This window comes from Pseudonaja textilis, chromosome 9, assembly GCF_049901715.1.
Source record: "Pseudonaja textilis isolate UNSWEBS1 chromosome 9, rPseTex1.2, whole genome shotgun sequence".
NCBI lineage: Eukaryota > Metazoa > Chordata > Lepidosauria > Squamata > Elapidae > Pseudonaja > Pseudonaja textilis.
Genome location: NC_141998.1, coordinates 27563294 through 27585389, shown reverse-complemented (window position 1 = coordinate 27585389; position 22096 = coordinate 27563294). Strand labels below are relative to the sequence as shown.

General features: G+C 44.3%; 2 protein-coding genes across 15 annotated transcripts in view; one reads left to right on the top strand and one right to left on the bottom strand.

The window, feature by feature from the left end:
• CEP164 (centrosomal protein 164) overlaps nucleotides 1-21889 on the top strand; it is a 31363-nt gene extending 9474 nt beyond the window's left edge. For 3 of the 11 annotated variants that reach the window (XM_087939261.1, XM_087939256.1, XM_026709041.2), the window contains 17 exons: nucleotides 1520-1651; nucleotides 2778-2994; nucleotides 3584-3661; nucleotides 4392-4523; nucleotides 5259-5381; nucleotides 5832-5915; nucleotides 6387-6455; nucleotides 6993-7171; nucleotides 7494-7626; nucleotides 8427-8494; nucleotides 8645-8849; nucleotides 9320-9427; nucleotides 9892-10006; nucleotides 10829-11182; nucleotides 12341-12407; nucleotides 12800-12922; nucleotides 14370-15510. In XM_087939261.1, the coding sequence (XP_087795387.1) occupies nucleotides 1520-1651; nucleotides 2778-2994; nucleotides 3584-3661; nucleotides 4392-4523; nucleotides 5259-5381; nucleotides 5832-5915; nucleotides 6387-6455; nucleotides 6993-7171; nucleotides 7494-7626; nucleotides 8427-8494; nucleotides 8645-8849; nucleotides 9320-9427; nucleotides 9892-10006; nucleotides 10829-11182; nucleotides 12341-12407; nucleotides 12800-12922; nucleotides 14370-14469 (2287 nt within the window). In that variant the 3' untranslated portion in view covers nucleotides 14470-15510. Of the gene's footprint in view, nucleotides 1-1519; nucleotides 1652-2777; nucleotides 2995-3583; nucleotides 3662-4391; nucleotides 4524-5258; nucleotides 5382-5831; nucleotides 5916-6386; nucleotides 6456-6992; nucleotides 7172-7493; nucleotides 7627-8426; nucleotides 8495-8644; nucleotides 8850-9319; nucleotides 9428-9891; nucleotides 10007-10828; nucleotides 11183-12340; nucleotides 12408-12549; nucleotides 12923-14369; nucleotides 15511-20605 lie in introns of those variants that run through there. The other 8 variants (XM_087939262.1, XM_087939257.1, XM_087939264.1 and 5 more) reach the window with 6 other exon arrangements.
• The window catches only part of DSCAML1 (DS cell adhesion molecule like 1), an 87874-nt gene continuing 83367 nt past the window's right edge, over nucleotides 17590-22096 (bottom strand). For all 4 annotated transcript variants that reach the window (XM_087939251.1, XM_087939253.1, XM_087939252.1 and 1 more), the window contains 3 exons: nucleotides 20239-20433; nucleotides 18977-19288; nucleotides 17590-18313 (listed from right to left, as the gene is read on the bottom strand). In XM_087939251.1, coding sequence (XP_087795377.1) covers nucleotides 17871-18313; nucleotides 18977-19288; nucleotides 20239-20433 — 950 coding nt within the window. In that variant the 3' untranslated portion in view covers nucleotides 17590-17870. The remainder of the gene's footprint in view (nucleotides 18314-18976; nucleotides 19289-20238; nucleotides 20434-22096) is intronic.

The window sequence follows — 22096 nt, the reverse complement described above, 5'->3', positions numbered from 1 at the left end:
TTCAGTCACATAGATTAAGTCCAAAGTCTTGGTGTTTTTAAATTCTTTCCCAGAAGGAGGCAAGGACTACTTGTTGCAACATTGAGATCCCAAATCCCAACAGAAAATGTCAAAGAAGCTACTTAATGAGAAACTTTTAGGAAAAGCTCATCCATTAAAAGAATAATTGACTGCCTTTATGTAACTTATCTGTTCGATACAGACCACAGCTATTTGACACTTCCCCTGGGCTACTCATGACTTGTGGATTTGATTGGTACTGATTTGTCCTCTGTGTAGGACTCTGGTGTATATCAGCATTTAATTCTTGCATTGCCTGATGTTTTGGTTGTTTGTCTCCCATTTCCCCCCTATTCCTGCAGTGAGGTTGTATGCATCTTTTCTCTCTTAACCAGAATAACTTACGAAGTAGTAAGTTTTGAACATGACTCTGCTTTTACTTGTGAGAGTCATGACAGTTGTCTTTCCTATTACGTTATGTCCTGCTTTTCTTCTCGGAGCTGAATGGGCCATACGTAGGGATTTTCCTTTATTTTATTCCCCTGAAAGCAGCCCAGGGAGCTGCAGGGGAGCTGCAGTGAAATCACTGAGTGATCTCTGTGGACCTGTGAAGAATCTCCTTCTGCTGGGTTTCAGTCTAATACTTTTAGTGCTCTACTACATGGACTCTCAGTTACCAGTGGTTAAAATATAGAGTGTCAGGACTGGAAAGGATTAAACATCTGATCCAATCCTTTGCATAGTTCAGAAATTCATTCCTTCAGCATCCTTGACAGATTGTCACATAGCCTCCTCTGTTTAAAGGCTTCTAGTAAAGATTCCACCTCTTCCCAAAGGCAACCTGTTTTCTCTCCCATTTTTCTGATGTCCAACTAAACCTTATTCCATTGTTTTTCATTCCATCTTTTGGAACTTTGAACAATTCTGCCTGTCTTCTATATCAGCTCTTCACAGTTTTCTCTTCTCCATGGTAAACATCCAGCACCTCTGTCCCTCAAACCTTTTTTCTTTCCCAGTACTTTAATCACCTTGGTTGCGTACCTCTCAATTCATTCCAGGAGATCAATATCCCAGAGTTTTCCTTGAAACATGCTGACTGAAACTAGACTCATATTGTAGGTGCAGTCTGATCAATGCACAGTCACTGCCCTGTGGTCAGTCAATGACCGCACAGGCCAGGCATATATCCTCTGAAGGAAACAGCCTCTAAGACAACTGGAATCAGGCCCTCTAAGGATTTATAGGTTAAAAGTAGCATTTGAAATTGCATTCAGAAACTGATTGGTAACAAACTGTTTTCAAGAAATGTTGCCAAGGCTGATCCCAAAATACATGCAAGATGGACTTTTAAAAATCTTTCTCTAGAGCCATATTGACTTTATTCATTCATGTATCTTCCTTAGTTAGAAATCACGCAGTTGGCTTTTGCTTTAAATTGCTGAAGGTTTCTGCAGACTTTAGTGGTGGTGTTCCTTTTGTTTTAGGAGCTACCCCAATTCACTATTTGCTTATCTATTAGGTCATTGAAAACTGAGTTGGAGACAACTAGGCAGGAAGAAGAGATACGCTTGAGGGAAGAGATCAAAGTGGAACTTCAAAAATTCCACACTGAGATGCATTCTGAGATGGAGGCAGGGAAGGAGAAGATCAGGTACCAGATTGCATTTAAGTCTGCTTATTGTCCTCTTCAGGGGAAGACGCGATGACGGTTGCAGGACTGGAGTCAGCCTTATGTCTAGATTAGCACTGCTGAAGTGTGCATTCTCCGTAGTTTGAAACATTTGTGGATGGGAAGGTCCCTGTCTCATGGGTGAGACTGCTTTTTATGTCAGATAAAAGCATTTGGACTTATGGGTAAGATAGGATTGATCTTACAGTTTCATCTCACTTAAGCAGCAAACTTCAACAATTACATATTTCTTTAAATTATACATATGGACATGGACTTCATGCCGTTATACTCTTTATACCCTAAGGACTTTAGTGCCTAATGAAAGGCTGTGAGAGTTGGGGCTATACAGAACTCTGGAAGGATGTTGTTCCACAGGCAAGCGCTGCAAGAAAGAAGGCAAGACTCCAGGTCCAGCAAAATAGATAGAAGGGACTCTTTGATAGAAGGGACCCAAAGCAACGCTCTCTGGTAGGGCAAGCAGGAACAGTCTGGCAGTTCCACAGATACCTTGGCCCTAGCCTAGGTAGGACTGTGTAGGTGATGACTGGCACCTTGAATTGCAACCTGCTGACAGATAAAGAGCTGAGCAAAGCAGGGTGTCAGCCTTTCACCGCCAACTGCTAGTCATCCTTGGTCTCTGGGCTTGCATTCTGTGCACATCTTCCTCTACTAGTTGATGCTGGAGGTTTCTTGCAAAACTCAGCGGATAAATTGTGAGTCTCTGTCCCTGAAAATCTGTACAACTGGAAGAGCTCATAGCTGTACATGACTTGGTCCCAGAGGTCTGTTATAAAATCCCCTCCCCTCTACAGAAGCTATTGCTCTACTGGCAGATCTCCCACCATCACCAAGAAGAAGAAAAATAATTTTGCTAAAAACTTTGGCAGCTTTGCATGCTATTTTCTGGTGACAGAATTCTCGATTCTCTGCCCTTGAATTCCAATTTGGGGTTTCCTTGGCCATATGATCACCCTGGTCAAAATGCTGATGCAAAGGGGGACTTCTGGGGGCAAGGCATCCCAAGGAGTTCAGCTTGCTGCCTGCAAGGGCTCTCTGGACAAAGCTAGAAAAGTCTTCTTGCTATCTCTCGGTCACTTCCTTTCAGGCTGGCACAAGAAGCTGCACTGAACCAGCTGAAAGAGGAGCTAGAATCCTTTCAGCAACAGGAGAGAGAAAAGCTCAAAAAGCAGAAGTGGCTTTTTCTGGAACGGATAAAAAAAGAGGCTGAAATGGCAGAGCAGGCTGAACTGGTGGCACTGGAGCAGGAGAACCAGAGGGCCCTGAATGAACTGAGGGAGAAGCTGTGCAGAGAAAAGGAACTGGTGAGTATGCCCCACTTCACCCCTCCCAGGGGCTGGGAAATCAGAAGATTAGAGCTGCCTGGCAACAGTGCTCCAATGGGACGCGTGGACCCTGTGAAAATTACAGGCGTACTGGATCTCAAAAGGGGGAATCATTCTTAGGAAATATGTCCGTGAAAAAATTAACTCAATGAACTGATACTCATCCTGGTCAAACTCCTTCAGAATGTTTAGCAAGGATAGAAAAGCAGTCTCTTACAGTATGAGAAGGTTGGTAACAATGGACATTTCCATGTTCAGGTGTTGACATCAATGATGGAATTGCTGCATGATATTGGGCGAGTTCTGTCTAGTTCTGGTCTTACCATTATTGCAAAAAGCATTTGGCTGCCAGTGCAAAACCAGTTTTCCATCCCTGTTTGTAACTAGTAAAGAAAATTAAGGAACATATTCTACAGGCAGATTAGGACACAAGTCAGGAAGAAATTTGGGGACCACTGGTCATAGAAGACAACTGTTTGTGGATATAGATAAGGAATATTTGCCAATCTTCTAATTTGGAAGCTATAAATTGATTTCTTTACAAGCTATCTTCTTGATCCTTTGGCAGGCTCTGCAGGAACTACAGGTGCAGCTGGCAGCAGATATCCAGCAACAGAAAACTGCAACAGCAGAAGAGCACCAGAAGGTAAGGCATCCATGTCAAAAGGGATGGAGCAAACCTTGCCCTTGTTCTTGCAGCTGCATTGGGGTCTCCACTTTTCATCCCAGTTTCACAAGCTGCATAGGTACATCCTGCATACTGTCTGCCATGCATTACCTCATCTGTGAATTTTTAACACCTGTAGAACAGTTTTGAGGCCGAGACCACTGACTGCTGTCCCTCAGATTTTCCTTATTTGATGGCTGTGTTTTTTGGTGGTTTTTTGTTATTGTTGTTTTTCCTATAACTTATTTTCTGAGGTGCTGGCAACTGTACTTCTCTTCCCCCCTTAATTTGTACGTTTATACCGTGTCTCTTATGTCAGCCTAGTATTAGGGGTGTCAGGAGGACTGTGGGATTCTTAGGAATTCTTGTCAAGCAGATCAGTTCTTTTTTTTTAATCCTAATATCTCAAGATAGAATATGGATTTCCCTGAGCATAGTCTTTTTAGCCAGAAATTGCAAGGAAGCCACTCTTAAAACTTGAGAGCACTGTTGATGACAGAGGGAGACACTGGGCAAACTCTTATGGAGCTTTGTAAGTTCCTCATGCAGGCACAAAGGCTTACTGGTGACTTAAATACTTAATGAAGTATAGTTAGCTTAAGAAAAACAACTGGTCTTTCCCACCAGCTAGGGAAAAATCCTCCAGTGGGTTGTACACCAACACATTGGCTAGAGATCCCTGAAGGCTCCTGCTTTATCTCCTGGCCAGGTTATTCTGACCCTCCGGATGGAAATAATGGAGGCTCAGAGAAGAGAGAAAGAAGAACTTCAGAAGGAGCTCGAGAGTGTGGAGCAAAACGTTCAGCAAAAGAGACATCAAGTAGCAGAGTATGAGCGAGAGGTAAGGAGTAAACGCCACACTTCTTACAAGGTGCTCTCTAATAGGCAGGATCAAGTCTGCACTGACAGAGGATCTGTTTCTTAGTCAGACTGTTATGCTTCCCTCTCAGTGCATTTATTTATTTATTTATTTGTTTATTTGTTTATTTATTTATTAATTAAATTTATCGGCCACCCAACTTGCCACAGGGTAACTCAGGGAGGTTTACAGTCCTGAAGAAAGGAATTTATACATGTACATTAAAGCATAAACAAACTAAAATCAAACATTACAACCTAAGGGCAGGGACGTAGGGCAGGGACAGAGCAGAGAGAGGTGGGATTGTTGTTAATCAGTCTGGGAAGTAAGAAATTATGAATTGGCTCAGGCATCCCCTCCCCGATTCCCTGGAGTATAGGAAGGAGCATATATCACAGATTTGCAAGGTTATGATAGCCAATCTCAACCTAGCGCCATTCTGGTCATCCTGTAGAGCTGATTTTCTGTTCTAGCATACCTGGTAGGTAGCACCCAGAAGGCCCCAGGTTCTTTCTTGAAGAGGTGGGTGGAGGCGGGTGGTCCTTTATAGTTATAATGACAGCCATTTAGACTCGCACGACACCTGTGCCAGTCACAATAGCTCACGTGTGGTGTGCTATTCCTTGACTGCAGTTTTGGATCATTTTTTTGTTGTAATTGTGTGATGATGGTGGGAATAACATCAGTTTAATCTGGATGCCTTTAACCCAACTGTAGCTCAGTGATCTTTTGAAAGAGAAGCGTCAAGAGGTTGAGCAAGAACATGCTAGAGAGATGGAAAAAATGAAAAAGATACACCAGGAGACTCTAGCTAGGATTCAGATGCAACACGAGGACAAGGTAAGGTTACTAATAAGCTGGATCCCCAGAAAAAGTTCCAGTAGGCTTATAGCTATTTTACTCACAGCATCCAAGGAAGAGATGGAGCTAGTTTAAAAACATGTTTATATATTTACCTGACTATCAGACTTTTATGCCACTGAATTATATTAAAGATTCTTAGTTGTTAACAATAGAGCATCCAAAATAACAGAACTCATGGGGCTCAGCTGCCCATGAAAAGGACATTTCTAGTAGACCCTGGCAGTCCTTCCTCAAGAGCTTGACTCTCTAATTGTAACTCCTACCTTCTTGGACCTCCTCTTGAATTTCCCATGGCTCCAAGGAAAGGGTTCTCTTGTTCCTCTGGCACCTTAGTTGTTCTTCTTTTGTCATTCCTTGTGACGTAGGCATCCTCATTGCCTGGGTCTTGGCAAGGAGATTGCATCTCTTCTGGCTTTCTTCCTACAGGAGAAGAAGGCCCAGGATGCAGAACTGGAGCTGGAGCTCCGAGCTAAAGATGCCCAGACAAAAGCAGCTCAATTCTGTGCCCAGGTGAGCACACACATGCACAACTGTGTAGCCCATCACACCAGTGGGGGAGACTACAGCTTGGCCCCTCAGACTGTTAGTTAACGCATAACACAGATCTCCATGTGTATCTTTTGGGAGGACTGGATGAGTTCTTTCCGGAAAACTTCCATTATCTGAATGCCTTTTCCACTATTTTCTGCTGGCTTACCGGTTTCTCCTCTAGAGGAAGAACATTGGCACAGCTTTGATGTAGAATTTCCTGCATAGAGCTGAGCTGAAACTTAAGAAGCTCTTGATCTTTATAAGATTTTACTGTATTCAGTTTTTGGCGCCCTAAATTGTCCAAGGTGCACTTCTGGCCAATCTGTGCTCTGGAACGTATCTGGAGGGCTGGTGGCGAGTCCACTTTCTTAGCCCCTATAAATCTTTGTCCCGAGGGAGGAATTTTGTGGTCTTCCCAGATTACTCAGATGATTTCTCATTTGTGTGCAGGAGGAGGTCTGGAAGAAGAAAAGGCAGCAGGTCCTAGAAGAAGAGAAGCAGCTTGAAGAAGAAAGAAATGTATGCATTGGCAGTTCTCGCAATGAGCTAGGAATCTCTTTTTCCTTAGGATGACATAAGGGAAGTCTCCGCAGTTGATGTCAATGGCAGGAGGGAGGGAGGGAGGGAAAAGGAGAGGCAGGAGTAGTACAGTTCTAGGTACAGGTTTCCATCTTTTGGCTCTCAGCTGGTCTTCTTTAGCTGAGGGCTGCCTTAACACTGAGAATTAGGAGATTGTGTTGTTCTCTGGTAGTAGCTTTCTAAAGTTGTAGGGAGGAAGTTTTGTCCAGAGAAGTCAACACATTTTTTGGCCTGGAGCTCTTAGCATGCAACTCACACAGTCGGGACCCATTTCTCTAGATGTGAGTGGGAAGGCAGCTGTAGAATAGAAACAAGCTGGCAGGATGAGTTTCTGCAGTTGAGTATCTGCTCATCTTTATCTGTGGCCAAGGATGCACTAACCTTAGCCAAAAAACTTTACATGTCAGTTGGATATTTAAAGTTGCATCTTGTAGACTCTCCCTCTCCCCACCCCACCCCCCTTGGTTTTTTTTTCAGAAAGCTGCTTTAGCAGCTCGTTCCCGCCTTGAGGAATCTCAAAAAGGACAAGAGAATCTTGAAGATACCTTACAGCAGCTGCACAGTGCTCTGGCAGAACTCCAGGATCAGAAAATAAAGTTGGAGTCTCAGGTGGAATTGCTACAGATACAGCACCAACAGTTGGAGAGGCATACCAGGTGAGATTTGTTCTTCACTAGACAAGCAGGATTGGATCAGGCTTTATGTGGTAATAAGCCACGTGACACATACGTATAGAGCTATGCCGCCAACTGGTGGAGAATGTTCTCAGGACCTAGGAAGAATGGGAAGCTACTTGGCTCACTGACCTGGAGGTGCCCACTATGTTTTAGGCCCATTTGCCACCATGCTTGAATTCAGCAATGTTTCCCAATGTTCACTTTCCAAATGTTGAACAAGAATTGGCCACTTCTGAAGAACGGTCCAGAAGTACAGATGTAGATCCTGGGCGGCAACTGACTTATTCCTTGGCACTTTCAGTGAGTTGGAAGAGACCATCAGGACTAAGCAAGAGCAGCTAAAGAAACTGAATAAAGAATGGAGTGAAGCAACTTCTCCAAGGGAAAAGGAAGAAGCGCTCCGAGTGGAAGACCTACAAGGGGACTGTCCAGAGGTCAGTGAAAGTAGGGTCAGAGATGAAGGAACCAGACAGAAGGGGAATAGTCTGCTCCATAAAATGAACTTTCAGTGGCACAGATCAGCCTGGACTTTACAGTGAGACTATAGCTCAAGAAAAACAATATATCATAGCATGTCATTCAAATAGTTTTTTGGCAGCATTCTTACAAAATGCCTTCAACGTGCATGAATTTTTACAATTCTGCCTATAAAAGGACAGAGCCAATATTGAATGGATGGTGAGGAATGGGAAAGACAAAACCTTTTTTGAGGGATGCCACACTAACGACTAACTGAGATGAGATTCCCACAGTCACTTCCTCCACCATCTTGAAGTTGGGAGGGGTCTGTGTGTTCAAATATGGCTTGAACTGCAAGGTATAACTTAAGAGTGTCTGGGGAGGCTGAAATTTGGGAAGGGCCTGGTGTGTAGGGGCTGGAGTACCTCAAAAAGCACGCTTTATTAAAAATGTGTGGGATTTCCCCTTGGCTCTATGATGACTGAATGTGAAAACACACCCTCTGCTGCTGAGAAGGGAGGCCTTTGCTGCTGCCATCCGGGGGAGAGAAACCAGTGTCTGATTCCATACAGACAGGATATTTCAGGTGTAGGTATACCAGTAAGCAGGAAGAAGGTCCTCTGGCCCAGAAGAGATGGGAAATAATATTGCCTACCTAATATTCCACTGCTTTGATTTAAGCTCCCTCCATTAAGGAAATACACCCTGTATTTGTTCTTGATGTTTCTGCTTCATTTGCCTGTTACTTAACTTTAAAAATGGTTTAATCCTAAAGCCCTCCTCCAGAGAAATGACATCTGAAATACCAAAAAGCAATGAAGAAAACAGCCTTCTCCTGAACCAGTAAGTGAAAAAAAAGTTACCAGCACCCAGAAATAATTATACGTGTAGTGTGACTCTACAGGCTTTGGAAGTTGGTAGGGACAGGACTGAGGGGAGTGGCTACTTGGCCTCTTTATAAGCTCAGATATTTTCCCCTTCCTGTCCTTACAGAGTACGGCACTACATTTCCTCTGAGGGAGCTTCCCTGAAGACAGCGAAGGAATTCTTGGTGCGCCAGACTCGTTCCATGAGAAAAAGGCGAACGGCCTTGAGAGCAGCAAAGCAGCACTGGTATGGTGGTCTACAGGGAACACCAACTGTGCAAGACTCAGGCCATTCTCAGGTGTTAGAGGGAGTGCGCAGGAACCTGGAAGAGGTGAGTGGTGAGCTACACAAAGCAAGGCAGTTCTTGAAACTATCAGCCTGAGGTGAACTTTAGAATAACTCGTCCAGGCGGTACTAACTTGGTTTGTTGTCTTGAGGAAGAGGGGGAAGGGGGAGATAGCTGTAGAAAGCTTCCTTTGGGGTTGAGAATACCAATACCAAGGAAGGGGAAACCATCTGGCTTGCTTTGGATTGTGCCTTACTGCAGTTTGGCAGCTGGACAAGTGGCCGTGCAGCGAGGAAGGGCTGCCCCTTCTGCCTTTGCAATAAGTCACACTGCGAGCCACTTCCAGAAGATTGAGCAGCAGGCCCCCGTCCCTCTCCCGCAACACTTGCATCCCTGCAAGCAGCAGCTCACAGATGAGGAGACACTGTTATCAAGAGGACTTTAAAGTCAGATAACAATGGCAGCAATATTTAAATCAGTCCTAACAAAAGTTCCTTGACTTTCTTTCCCCCTAGGAAGGAAGGCAGCTGGATGAAATGAAATCTGCCATGCGGAAAGGGCAGGAACTGCTGAAGAAGAAAGAAGAGAGGCTCAGCCAGCTGGAATCCTCTCTTCTGGAAGAGGTAGCTTTGTCAGAGCCAGCAAGGAAGCATCCTAAGTCTTCCTCAGTGCCATTGCAGCTGCCTATCCCTCTGGGACAATAAGAGATGGTCTCTCTTATTTACCTCTTCACATCCCAGGGTGTGGGGAGGCCTCATTTTTAGTTGTTGTTGCCATGTAATCAGCCAGGAAATTGACTTATCATTTTGCCTATTCAAAATCGTTTGAGATCTAACCATGAGGTGTGCTTTTAGAAGATGGTGCTGGACAAGGTGGCTGGAGTGCTTCAGTCACTGGCTCTGCCAGTAACCCGCAACCCAATTGGGGATCGTGCGAATTGTGAACACCTGGTTCAATTGCTGGTTTTGGCCTAGCCAAAGAAACTAAGCAAGCTCGCCTGGCCCTGCCTGGTGACAAGTGGCTGCTTATTTTTTTATCCTGAGTTATTGAGGCACAACAGCAAGGAAAACCCCTTCTTCTTTACTAGTTTTCTGATGAAGATACCATCAAGGGAGTGGCCTGCAAGAAAATGGTGACTTTTGACCTCAGTGACTCTGAAGACACAAGTAGCCTTACGAGTGCTGATCAGTCTCTTCACAAAAGTAAGTGTTGGGATGAATGCTAAGACCAGCATCCTACAACCTACAATCTGTGAGTTTACACTCATTTTTGGGAACCCGGTGGATAGCCTTTCATTCCCATTGAAGCACTGCTAGTCTGCAGCTGCTGAGAATTCTGGCCACCCAGTTGGAAAGCTGGAGACTGGTGGTCTGGGATACACTGTATCCAGAGTTCCACTTTTCCCACTTGCCAAAAAGATTTGGCATGTGTCAGGATTGGTGTTTCCTTACACAAGTGCTGCTATAGAATACATTTCTAAACTTACACACCCCTTTACTGTAATCTTAATATACATTCCTTCTTTAAAAGTCCAAACTGAATACAAATGAACAATGAAAACAATGCGGTGAAACTTTGAGAAAGGTGGATCTATTGTAACAAGGCAACCAAAAGGCTCTTCATCCCTCCCTCCCTCTCTCCCTCTCTCTCTGTACCTGCCTAACCTTAACTGGGAAATCCTGCCATAGAAGCCCAGTCATTTATCTGTCATCTCCCTCACGGAGTTGCAGGAGAAGCTCCCCCCAAAATCTCCCCCTAAGAGCCATTTTTCCTTGATGGATTTGATGAGGTCTTTTCTCCTGTAATTTTTGTGCAATGGATGAATAGCTGGATTAAATTGGTCTGAATAGCTAACTTTGATATTCTAGAAAGCTACTGCCCCCCCAAAAAAAAAAATACAGGAAGGTTTTAATTCTGAATTGTGGCTGGGTTTTAGTTTTCTGGGTTTAGATCTTTACTACCTCTATATTCTTTGTCTAGTAAATAATCAATACTTCTTTCCCTCCATCCCCTCCTTTTCACAGTAGCTGACTTGAAACCGGATGTCCAGTTTTCTCCCTTTGACAAGATCCAGTATTTGGCTGAGTCACTACAACACATCACCAGTGACCTGAACTGTGTCCTTCGTCTCCTGAGTACCTTCAGCAGCCAGCAGCCTCTCTTTGCTTCCACCCAAGGCCAGTCACTGGCTCCACTGGCCAGGGATGGAATTCCCCTGACTGCTTATACCTCCATGGCACGTGCCTATTCGGCTACACCATTTGCACCTTCTGCTGGACTTCAGTCAGTCTGGTGTAATTCTGGTCCCGGTTCTGCAGCTGTGAGCGGACAGTCTGTGGACAGTATGTTGATGGAGAAATGGCGCAAGTATTTCCCAGGTAAGAATGGATTCTTGAGCTGTTTCTTTCTTTTGTCCGAAAGCCCAATCTGGCATTGAATCACTGAGTCACCAACTTGTTTTGGGGAAAGAGTTTTGATGCCAGTTGAACTCTAATCCTGGTTGAAGGGCTCAGGGTTTCAGCTGAAAGGACCAGCAGAGCTTGTTTTTCTCCCTTCTTTCCCACTTTCCCTCACCAAAGATGAGGCATGATTGGTAGATTCCGGAAGTAGGGTTTGGATGATTGAGAGTCGGCGTGACGCCATAATTTGCACCTGTGCTAGGAGCTGTTTGTCTTGTTTCAGACTTTCTTTCAAAGTAAATGCCTGAGGTTTTCTCCTTTGGGTGTTTTTGTTTTCTATCCCAAGAGCATTCTGAGCATTTTGTAAAAACCGTGTTCCTAGTAGAAGCTTTTATTTGGAGCCTAGTACATGGGGAATTTTCTTTACAGTTGTTTTATCACCTTTGCTTTTAATTATCAATGGGGTATGAGCAGAAATACAATACTCTTCCAGAACTGATTTAAGATCTACAAGTGAGAGGCATTTAAGACTCAGTTATCTTTGGTCCATGGTGTGGAATCCTTTCCTTCAAAAGGTGTGCAAAGCAGCAAGCTCACAGTTGTTGATGTTCTTATTTAATGCAGGTATATGTATAGGTTGGTTGGTTGAACTTGTAGCAATGATTCCCTCTAAGGAAAAACTGAGAATTTATTTAAAAGTAAAATGTGTTCTATTTATTCATTAGTCAGCAATCCATTTCCTTTCCTGATTGATGACTGATCTAAGTTTAAGGATGAGAACTGAGTTGAGTTACATGATGTTATAGCACTAAAGAAAACATTTTAGTTATTGAAAAGATTTTTCCTAAAAGGACTTTTTGAAGAACATTCAGTGTCTGAACCAAAATTAATTTAGTTTTTGTCCATCTTTTGTCCAACAAGGAGTTTGTGGGATGGAAGCATCTAAACAAATCCACCCAGCTCTTGGAGACTAGATTTGGAATAAATAATACAATTTAATGGAATTTTTTAGAAAAGTCCAAAACTCTTGGAATGGATTGATGACTGAATGAAAAATATGACTTGCATTTAGTCTCTGTATGGTTCTAATAACGGAAAACTCTTTGATATTTTGTAAATGTAGTCTTTTCTGTTCAGGGAAGTTTCCATTGCCCTGTGGTGGGCTCCGTGCTCAAGATGACAAGCTGGACTCCTTAATAACTGGGTAAGGAATCTTCTCACATCCAAGCTGATATGTCAGTTGAGATCATTGTGTCTTGCCTTATATCTGACTATGTCAGCTAGCGCAAAACAAAATCTGTCTCCTGGGGAGTGTTTTAGAGTAGCCATTTTACAATTTGCTGTAGTTCTTTCCCTCTAGCTCAGGAGAGAGAAAGGATTGTCCTCCGCAGATCTGAGGAAGCCAGCAGGATATTCTCTAGAGAGAATTAAGGCTGTTCTGACATCAACTGTGCTCTCAGAAGAGCAAAAACCCTCCCCGCAGGCCTCCTTGGTCTCCACCTGACCTGATTAAGGTTGTTCCCTGAATACAACCAATTTGTCTGTTGCTTGACCTCTTTTCCTGGTTGATTCTGCCCACCTCCTACTTCCCAACAGCGAGCAAGTCTGCCTGTTCCAGCACCCTCATTTTCAGGGCTCCAAGGCTGAGAAGCCAAACATCCAGCGCATGATTGATGCCAATAAGAAATGGCTGGAGAGTTTCAAGCATGATTGCAAAAGGTATCCTTTTGTCCTGTTTAAGCCTCATAGCTGCTGACTGATATCTCCCACTGCAGCCAATTCCCAAAAAGGTGTTGAGATTGAGAGACACTGAAAATAATAAACTGGGTCTATAGTGCCCAAGTGCTGTAAAACTAATCTGCATTACAGTTTGTATCCATGGGGGCAGGAGAGGAGTTTAGAACCCAGCTGTGGGCTTTTGCTGGCAGGTAGATCGTTTCTTACCCTCGTTTTCAATCAGATTTGCTCATCCAGTTTCTCATTAAGCTGTAGAAAACAAAGTTGTGCATCCTTCCCTCCTTTCACAGTCCTGTAGTTACGTGAAAAAATAAGCACACCCCACTGAAAGTTTTAACTTTTTCAACATAGTTCAACCTGTAGATATTTGATCTTCAATACTGATAAAGAGGATGCATGCATCGTCATCCACTGTAATTTAAATAAACATAATTGCAAATTTCCCATGTGCAAAAGTAAGTACACCCTTTTTTTTAATACATGTGGGCTTTATCAATACATTATCTTGACTATAACAATATGTAAAAGTAAAGGGGATGTAGTTGAACAAAGAAACAATGAAAATTTGACTTTGGGGTCAGTTATTCATCTAAAAATTAACAGATTTTCCTTCAGTGGAAATGGCAAGTGCACCCTTGGCTCCAATAGTGGGTCTTCCTCCACGTGGCAGAAACAACCTCAAGTAGACTATCTGCCAGTCTCTGGCTTTGACTAGGACAGGGGTGTCAAACTCACATTGTCACGACAGCATCATGTGACGAATTGGGACTTTCCCGCCTTCACTAAACCAGGCATAGGCGTGGCCAGCATGTGCCATATCCAGCACCCCCAGCTGGGAGTTTGACAGTCCTGAACTAGGAGGAATTTTTCTGCACATCTCCATGTAGAATTTGCTAGGTTGTGTGATATTTAGGGGTTTCATACCATGCACAGTTTGCTTTAAATCACCTACAGCATCTCAATTGGATTTAGATCTGGGCTTTGACATGCCCAATCCAGAACCCTCAATTTCTGGTTTTGTTTTGTGGGGTTTTTTTTTGGCCATGCTGATTTCTTAATAGGGCAGATAACACAGGTGGGAAGACTCTGTTCTACATTCCTTTGCAGATCATAGTTCTCTCCAGAGTTTCTCCTGAGTTGTTAGGAGAGATTTGCTTCTGAGTGATTTAACTGACCCTTCATTTGCTTCAGGTTAAATCCTGATTTTGGTGGGAGATTCAGATTAATCCTGATTCCCTGAATCTTTCTAAATAAACTTATCCCTCCAATTCGGTCTGTGACCAGCTGCATGGCAATAGAAAGCCCAGTTTTAAAAAAAATTCTTTCAAGGGGAATTCTCTTCCACATCTGGCTGTGGCCAGTGTCCCATTAGTGCCTTTCTAGTTTTTGTCGCCATGTTCTTATGCTTTTCCTTCACTCAAGTTGCCAGCCCTTTCTTGGCGAGTGCTTCACATTCCTCCAGCAGTGGCTCCGGTTTGGTGCAGCTTGGGTTGGATGAGAACAATCAGATCAAGGTCTACCACTTCTAGATGGACAAAAATCCTGCTTGTCTGCAAAAAGCTTACCCACCTGTCTAACAACAATATATATTATATCTCTGTACCCAACAGCCTCCACATGTTTTCTTGGGTTGCAATCAGAGATTGATTCTTAGCCAGATTTCTCTTGGGAAATTAATTCCAGCCATTTTGTAGATTCTCCATCCCAGGGAATGTCACAAGTGTGAAAGGAAAAGAAGTTGTGTGCTGAATGGAGAAAGGTGGCTGGTAGGTTACCTGTCCATATTTAGGGAGCCAGAGAAACAAAGGGCCCACCTGAAACACATGAGTCTTCTCCTATCTCTTGCTCAGCTTCCTCTTTCCACTGTCACCTTCCACACCACAGAATCCCAAGTTCAGGTATGGCTGCTGAGGGTGCTGGCAGTGTGTTTCTGCTCCTGCAGCAACTGAGAATATGAACTACAACATCAGTCTTTGCAGAGACTAAAGCAGGTCATGAGCAAGCCCAATTCTCCAGGTGCTTCTGAATTCTGGCAGTTCATTTCTACCCCTGGTTTCTGCCCTTTTCTTAAGGGCTTGTGTGCCTGACCTGCACTGGTGGCGTATTCATTGGGCATATTCTTCAATGCTCTCAGCAACACCAGAAGGCAAACCGAGATTTGGGGGAAATGAGAGCAGGCAATAGCCCAATGTACTCTTCCTTGCAAATGGTTAGTATATCCTTTGATTAAGCTGCCAGAAGAAAGCTAAATTTCTCTCCCACCTCCATTTTCAACTGGACCCTTCTCTCGGGTTGCTTTTTAAACAATGATCACCAGGCGTCTAAACAGGCAGCAAAATTCTCCCCACCCCCCCCACCCCCAATGCCTGGTGCTACAAGTGGCCTCAGGCCTCTCCTTTGTGAGGCAGATCTCTCCCTCTGGGTGGTCAGAGCAGTTTTTCTCAGAGTGGAAGGACCTGTTTTGTTGTCCTTCCAATAAGTGAAATGCATATTATAGCAGAGGATTGGAGGTGCGCATCCTTCAGCTATTAACTGTGTTTTTAAATTCTGATTAAATATACTTTTCTACATCTTTCATGACTTTGTTGATTTTTCCCCACTGCAGTCAAGATTTTTTTCCAGGCAGATTTTAAAGTGGCTCACCTCTGCATTGCTTCATCTAGTCCCCGACATTATTTTGTGAGCTGCTCTATTCCTTAATCAAGGCAGAGGCAATCATGGAGATTGCTAGGAGAAAAGTATCTCTCCTTGGATAGCCAGCAGATCAACTTCAGGCAGATTTTTCTGGTGGCCTTTTGTAATTGGAGTGTAAATGGTGGTGGGCTTTCCAGGGATTATATACTGAGCAGAAGTCCTGTGCCTTCTGCTCTATGCCTAATCCTTAATCCTTGCTTTTCCCTCTCTCCTGGTGGGCTTTCTATTGGTGGGCACCATTGTGTGACCTCCCTCAGGCCTCATGCATGAAGATTGGAGGTTCTGAAATGGGAGGCTTCTAGGCAGGCCATTCAGTGAGTGCCCCTGGCATCCACATATGGGAAGGTAAAAGCCATGGGGAGTGTGCCTTATGGTTATGGAGGATTAATACCAAAGCATCTTCTTGGGGGCAGTTACCTTACCATAAACAATGAAATGAAGCATCTGTGTTATACAAATATCATATCTGTCGGCCCATACTACAAACTTCCAAGTTTAATTAAAAACTTTTAGTTAGGACTTGGGCAACAAGTCGATTCTGAGATAATTTCACATGTCCAATTCCTAATCCATTATAAGGGCCAAAAGCTGTTAAGACCAAAATCCCTGTAAATGGATTAATGGAATTCACATAGGAGAAACATGTCAGTTAAGCCTTACAAGCCAACACTGCGGGAATGCAGTCTTGAGGTACAGAGGGTTTAGCAAAACACCCTGGGGGGTCTTTGCCCTTCCCTTTTGGGAATCACTGCCCCACCCCCAGCTGATCAGTGTGAGCTTTCTTATAATTCTGCTTGCCAGATATGTTTGGAAAGAAGAACTGGGAGAACCACCACCTCCTCCTCTCCCCAAGTTTACTTGCCAGCATTTCCTACAACCAACCTTTTCTTTTGGCTGATGCTGTTACAGGAATAGCATCCCCCACCACCACCACCACCAAACCTTCTCACTCTGCTTACCTGGTCTTCTACCCTAGCATGGCAGAGGCGTTCCAAGACGTCCTGAACAAAACATCTTTTGCTGCTGCTATTCTTGGTTCCTAACCATAATCAGTTATGATATGAACAGAGAGAGAAGTGGTAGTAAGGGCTCACTGGTCATGGCTGCCCATCTGACACTGGCTCCTGCGCTGCTGAGAGGAGGGCACCTTTGGGTGCTCGGACGATCCTTCCCTGTTGAGGCAGGGGGCTTTCTTGCTGAGCTGCTAGAAGATTTGCCAAGCAGTGATCCAACGGAGCCAGCTGCTATGTTTATCTTTAGTCCTGGCACCTGCAGTAAACAGTTCACTTGCTCAAAGGCCATCCAGAAAGGAAAACGATACTTTAGTCATGAACATGGTACCCTCTGCTAGGGAAGGTGGAGTATTGCCTGGGCTGAAAGTCTCCTTGCCAACCAGGGTTGCCGATGCAAGGTCTCTCCCCAGCTGAACCTGCCCTACTAAAAACCATTTGAGGGCCTTTGTCAACTGGAAACATGGTGGATTGCTGTCTCTCCCGGTCTGACAATTCATATTTTATTTCCTGTGATGAGGAAAGGAAAATGGCACTTTAAAAGGTTATATTAGACATTGCAGCTTTTAAATAGCTTTGGTGCCTAAGAGATGTATATATAAAATAATGATCTGTTTTATGCCTGACATTTGCTAGAATGGCTTCATTCATGTTAAAAACAAGATGTGAATTGCAGGATCTCTGCAATAGGACTCCCAACATTTATTCTGACAAAGCCACCACTGCCACCTTTATCCCAGCTTCCTGTTTGTTCTTGGAGATCAGCCTACACCAAACAAAGGACTCTCATGTTATAGAAACATAATTTTTATTGCACACTGCGCTGGCTTTTTTTTTAAATAGAAATAGAAAAAAGTATTAACACAGGCAGATGCAACTGGAAGCAAATCCCATGGTTTACCAAACAATAAAACAACATGCAGTGTCCCAAAGGGGTCTTTAAAAAAAAAAAAAAAGGCTGCATGATGAGAGGGATGGGAAAGAGCACGTGCCCATCAGAATTCAGCACCCTCTTCCTCAACCCCGAAAGGAGAGCAGGGCTTTTTCCATAAAAGAAATTCCTGCAAATGCTTGAAGTCCTCTTGACTTCCCCCCAGTTCTGGAGAAGAGAAAAATAGTTTCATTTATACAAAAACAAAAATCCATTCTGCACAAGAGCTCTACTTAATTCCAGTATAAATGACTTGGAGAAAGAGCCACCTCTTGGCTGTCCTTCCTACCCGCTGCTACACCAGCGTATAGGATTTGGAGTAGGCACCAGTTCCTTGTTTCTGTGGCCTCCCTGCGCCAGATGTACTCATTTCTAATAGTGAGTCTTTGGATCCCCCGATCTTGCTATGCATAGGCAAGCGTGGCTCAGCAACAGGACCCGGGCTAGGTTCAGAGGCCGGGGCAGGAGCAGTGGTGGAAGCAGCAGGAGGGGCACCACTAGCCGAGCCTGGCATGGCGAGAGTTCTCTGAGGTAAGGTGGTGGCTGCAGTTGTGTGTGGCGCAGCCGAGGCTTTGCTGCTGGCTTCTAAAGTCAAGTGTCTGGCCTGTGAGTGGTAAGCCCGAGCCAGGTTTCGTATGGAGGCTTCCCGGGGTGGCACTACAGGACAAGGGTCTTGAAGGTCTGGCTTGCGGAAGAACGTTTCAGATTTCATATACAAAGGCAGGTTGCAATAGTCACCTGTAGAAGGCAGAAAGAAAGGGGGAACAGAGAAGCTGTAGGCAGGGCCAGAGTAGCCCCAAGGTTACTCAAGGACAAAGGGGGTGCAAGAGGACCAGTCCCCTGAAAACAAGTAACTCCTTCAGGGAAAAGGCAAAGCAGGTGAAAGAAGCCTGGGGATCCAACCCACTCCACGACTGGCAAGCGCCAGCACTCCCTCTCCCTCCAGATGCCAGCTCTCTGGAGCAAGCCTCATCATCCCGATTTATAAAGCTCTCAGACCGGCTCTGGCTACCTAACTTGAAGGTTGTGTAGCCTTTCCCAGCCCAGAGCACATCCCATTCCACTATCCAAGCTCATCTGGATACTTTACAGGAAGCTTGTCCTGAACTGCCTCGTGAAGAGGTGCAGTCAAGAGAGCCCTGGGCGCACAGTGGCTAAAATGCAGCATTGCAGGCAGACTCTGCCCACAGCCTGGAGTTTGATCCTGACTGGCTCAAGGTTGACTCAGCCTTCCATCCTTCTGAGGTCAGGAAAATGAGGACCCAGGATGCTGACATTGTAAACCACCCAGAGAGTGCTGTAAAATGCTATGGGGCAATACACAAGTATAATAGCTATTGTTATTTGGGGCTGAGCTCTTCATTTGGGGCACCAAAAGGCAGCAGCTGCATCACGGCTCACTTTTATTTGCTCGGTGAGGGATAGGCACAGCTACACCCTTGCCACGGTCGCTGTCCTGTGGTTTGGGAGGAGAGGCTGTGAAACGGCAGATGCCTGGCTCGGAGGGAGTGCTCATGGAAGTCATGCTGTCAGCATTCTCATTGGTGCCAGTGGTCATCTGGTCAGAGGAGCTGTCAGAAATGAAGCACTCTGTGATTTCAAACTTGGCATGCTGCAGCTGCTCCTCTAACTTGGCATGCTCATAAGCCCGAGCCAACTCTTCGTAAGTGGATGAGGCACTCTCTGTGGACACCATGCTGTTTCGGCCTTTGTCTGTGGGAACAAGAGGGAGACAATGTAAACCCTGCCAGGACAACCAGCAAGGCAATTGATGGCACTCCAATTCTCCTTTACTAAGTTGAAACAGCTGGGGATGGAAGAAGCCAATTCCTGCACTTCCTGACTCCAAAGCCAAAAAGGAGATGTGGTGGAAATGTTATCTCAGAGTCTTTGAATATCCGGGCAGGAACAGACAGATTCAAGCTGAATCCTGACAAGACACGAGTGGATGTGACATTGGAAGCCAGTGGTATCCCATCTTTTCTCCTGGACAGTGTCTTCTCCCTAAGCCTGAAATGCTTCAGAAATAGGGGTGTTCTCCTGGATTTGCAATATCTGCTCAAAGGGCAGAAGGCTACTGTGGCTAGGAGAGTTTTTGTGCAACTCCATCTTGCATGCTAGTTACAACACTTCCTGGATTAAAAGTATCTGTTCACATCACCTCTTGTCTTAATTCCTGCAATGAACTCTCCCAGAAGCTTCTACCTATTCACTAAGCTCCAACAGAAACGATACCCTTTCAACCCACAATAACGCACCACGAAAGATGGGTGACTTTTTCTTTGCTGCCCCTCTCCTGTCCCCGCACCTGAATTCAGATCATCAACAAGCTGCTGGTGTTCAGAAGAGCTACTTAGATCTGGCTAGTTTGATGTATAATAGACACTGTGAATAACATTCCTCGTGATGATGCATGAAAGAGAGTGGTAGCTATTGGTAGAATTATCTCAGTTTATGTTATAATTTTTGTTGTTTTTAATTGAAGGTGCTATTTTGTAGAACCATTAAAGAATCTAGTTTCTCTATGCCTGTAAATTATAATAAGCAAATAAAATATGAGGAAAGACGAGCGAGCCTCCATTTTTATCTCTTGAACATTCTGGGGTGGCAGGACACAACAAACCGCAGCTGGATTTGAAAGGCTGCACTTTGTGGCAACTCACCTGTGTCCTGGGACAAACTAGCACTGAAACTGTCACTTTCAGTCACTGTGATACCATGCTGGGAGCCAACCGCTCTCCAGTCGGAGGCCAGAGTCCGTGCTGGTGTGGAGGCCTGGCACTTGGTGAGAGTCCACTGGCTGGAGTATCTGTTCCGGGCACTGTGTGTAGATTTCACACTTTTCCTTGAAACAGGATCTGCAAAAGAAGATGGCTGCCTTTTCTGGATTTGGAATGAGAAATGAGAGCTGTGTAGGTTGGACCCTGCAAGGCTAGGTGGAAATCTGCCTCATGTTGTAGTTTCTCACTAGTAGCTTCATTTTTATGTTGGTGATGCCTTGTATCTAAAATGATTTTTTTGTACTTGTAGATCATTCTCTACCCCCTCCCACCCTTTGCATATAGTCACAGTGGGATGTATGCAACATTCCGGGTATTGAATATGTCACATGCAGCGTACGAGATGGAGCATGACACAGATGAAGACATGGACCAGGCCTAGACCTAGAAGGCCCATTCTCTGGCCAGGAGCAGCAAGCAGAACACAAAGCCCTTGGTGCAAAGGGCAGGAACCCTGACAAGACAAGGGACAGGCAAGTGCTGAGCAGCTGGAGAAGATGAACCAGTCAGGGAGGAGAGAGGCAGCTATGGGCTGACTGGTGTGCCACCTGTGGGCTTGAGCAAGGCAACAGGAGATAAATGCAGAGCAACTGCTTTCTTTTCGCTGATGATATAAAGCTATTCAACACCACCGACAATATTGCTACCCTTCAAAAAGACCTTGACGTTGTGTCAGAATGGTCAAACAAATGGCAACTTCAAATCTCAACAAATAAATGCTCCGTCTTACATATTCGCAAAAAAATCAGAAAATAAAATACAATCTGAATAGTCAAGACCTTGTTGATGATCCAAACTCTGTCAAGGACCTTGGAGTACTCATCTCTAATGATCTAAGTGCTAGAGCCCACTGTAACTACATAGCCAAAAAGGCATTAAGAGTTGTTAACTTACTCCTACGTAGCTTTTTCTCCGGTAATACCACTCTACTAATTACAGCATACAAAACATTTGCTAGACCAATACTTGAATACAGCTTATCAGTCTGGAACCTGCATTACGTATCTGATATTAATACAGTTGAGAAAGTCCAGAAATATTTCACAAGAAGCGTTCTCCACTCCTCTACTCATAGCAGAATACCTTATGCCACCAGACTTGAAATTGTAGACCCAGACAACCTAGAACTACGCCACCTTCGGTTTAACCTAAGTATAGTACATAAAATTATATACTGCAATGTTCTATCTGTCAATGAATACTTCAGCTTCAACCATAACAACACAAGAGCACGCAATAGATACAAACTCAAGGTAAACCGCACCAAACTTGATTGCAGGAAATATGACTTCAACAACAGGGTGATCAATGTCTGGAATACTCTACCTGACTCTTTGGTTTCTTCCCCAAACCCCAAAAACTTTAACCTTAGACTGTCTACTATTGACCTCAACCCTTTCCTAAGAGGCCTGTAGGGGACATGCATAAGCGCACCAACGTGCCTACCATCCCTGTCCTATTGTTTCTTTTTTTTTCTTATTCTTATCCATTTCATGTATTCATAGCCATGTTTACACCTGTTATCTAATAATCGCTTGACAAAATAAATTAAATAAAAATAAAATAAATAAATAAAATAAACGTATAGGATCATCAGAGAGCAGAGAAGGGCCAGACAGACCAGTTTTCATTCAGTCCCTCTAAATTTTGGGGAGGCAAGACCTGAAATCATTAAAAGTGGGCTACTGTCTGGCCATATGCCAAACCCCAATACATTTATTTTGCAGATAAAGGACATAAA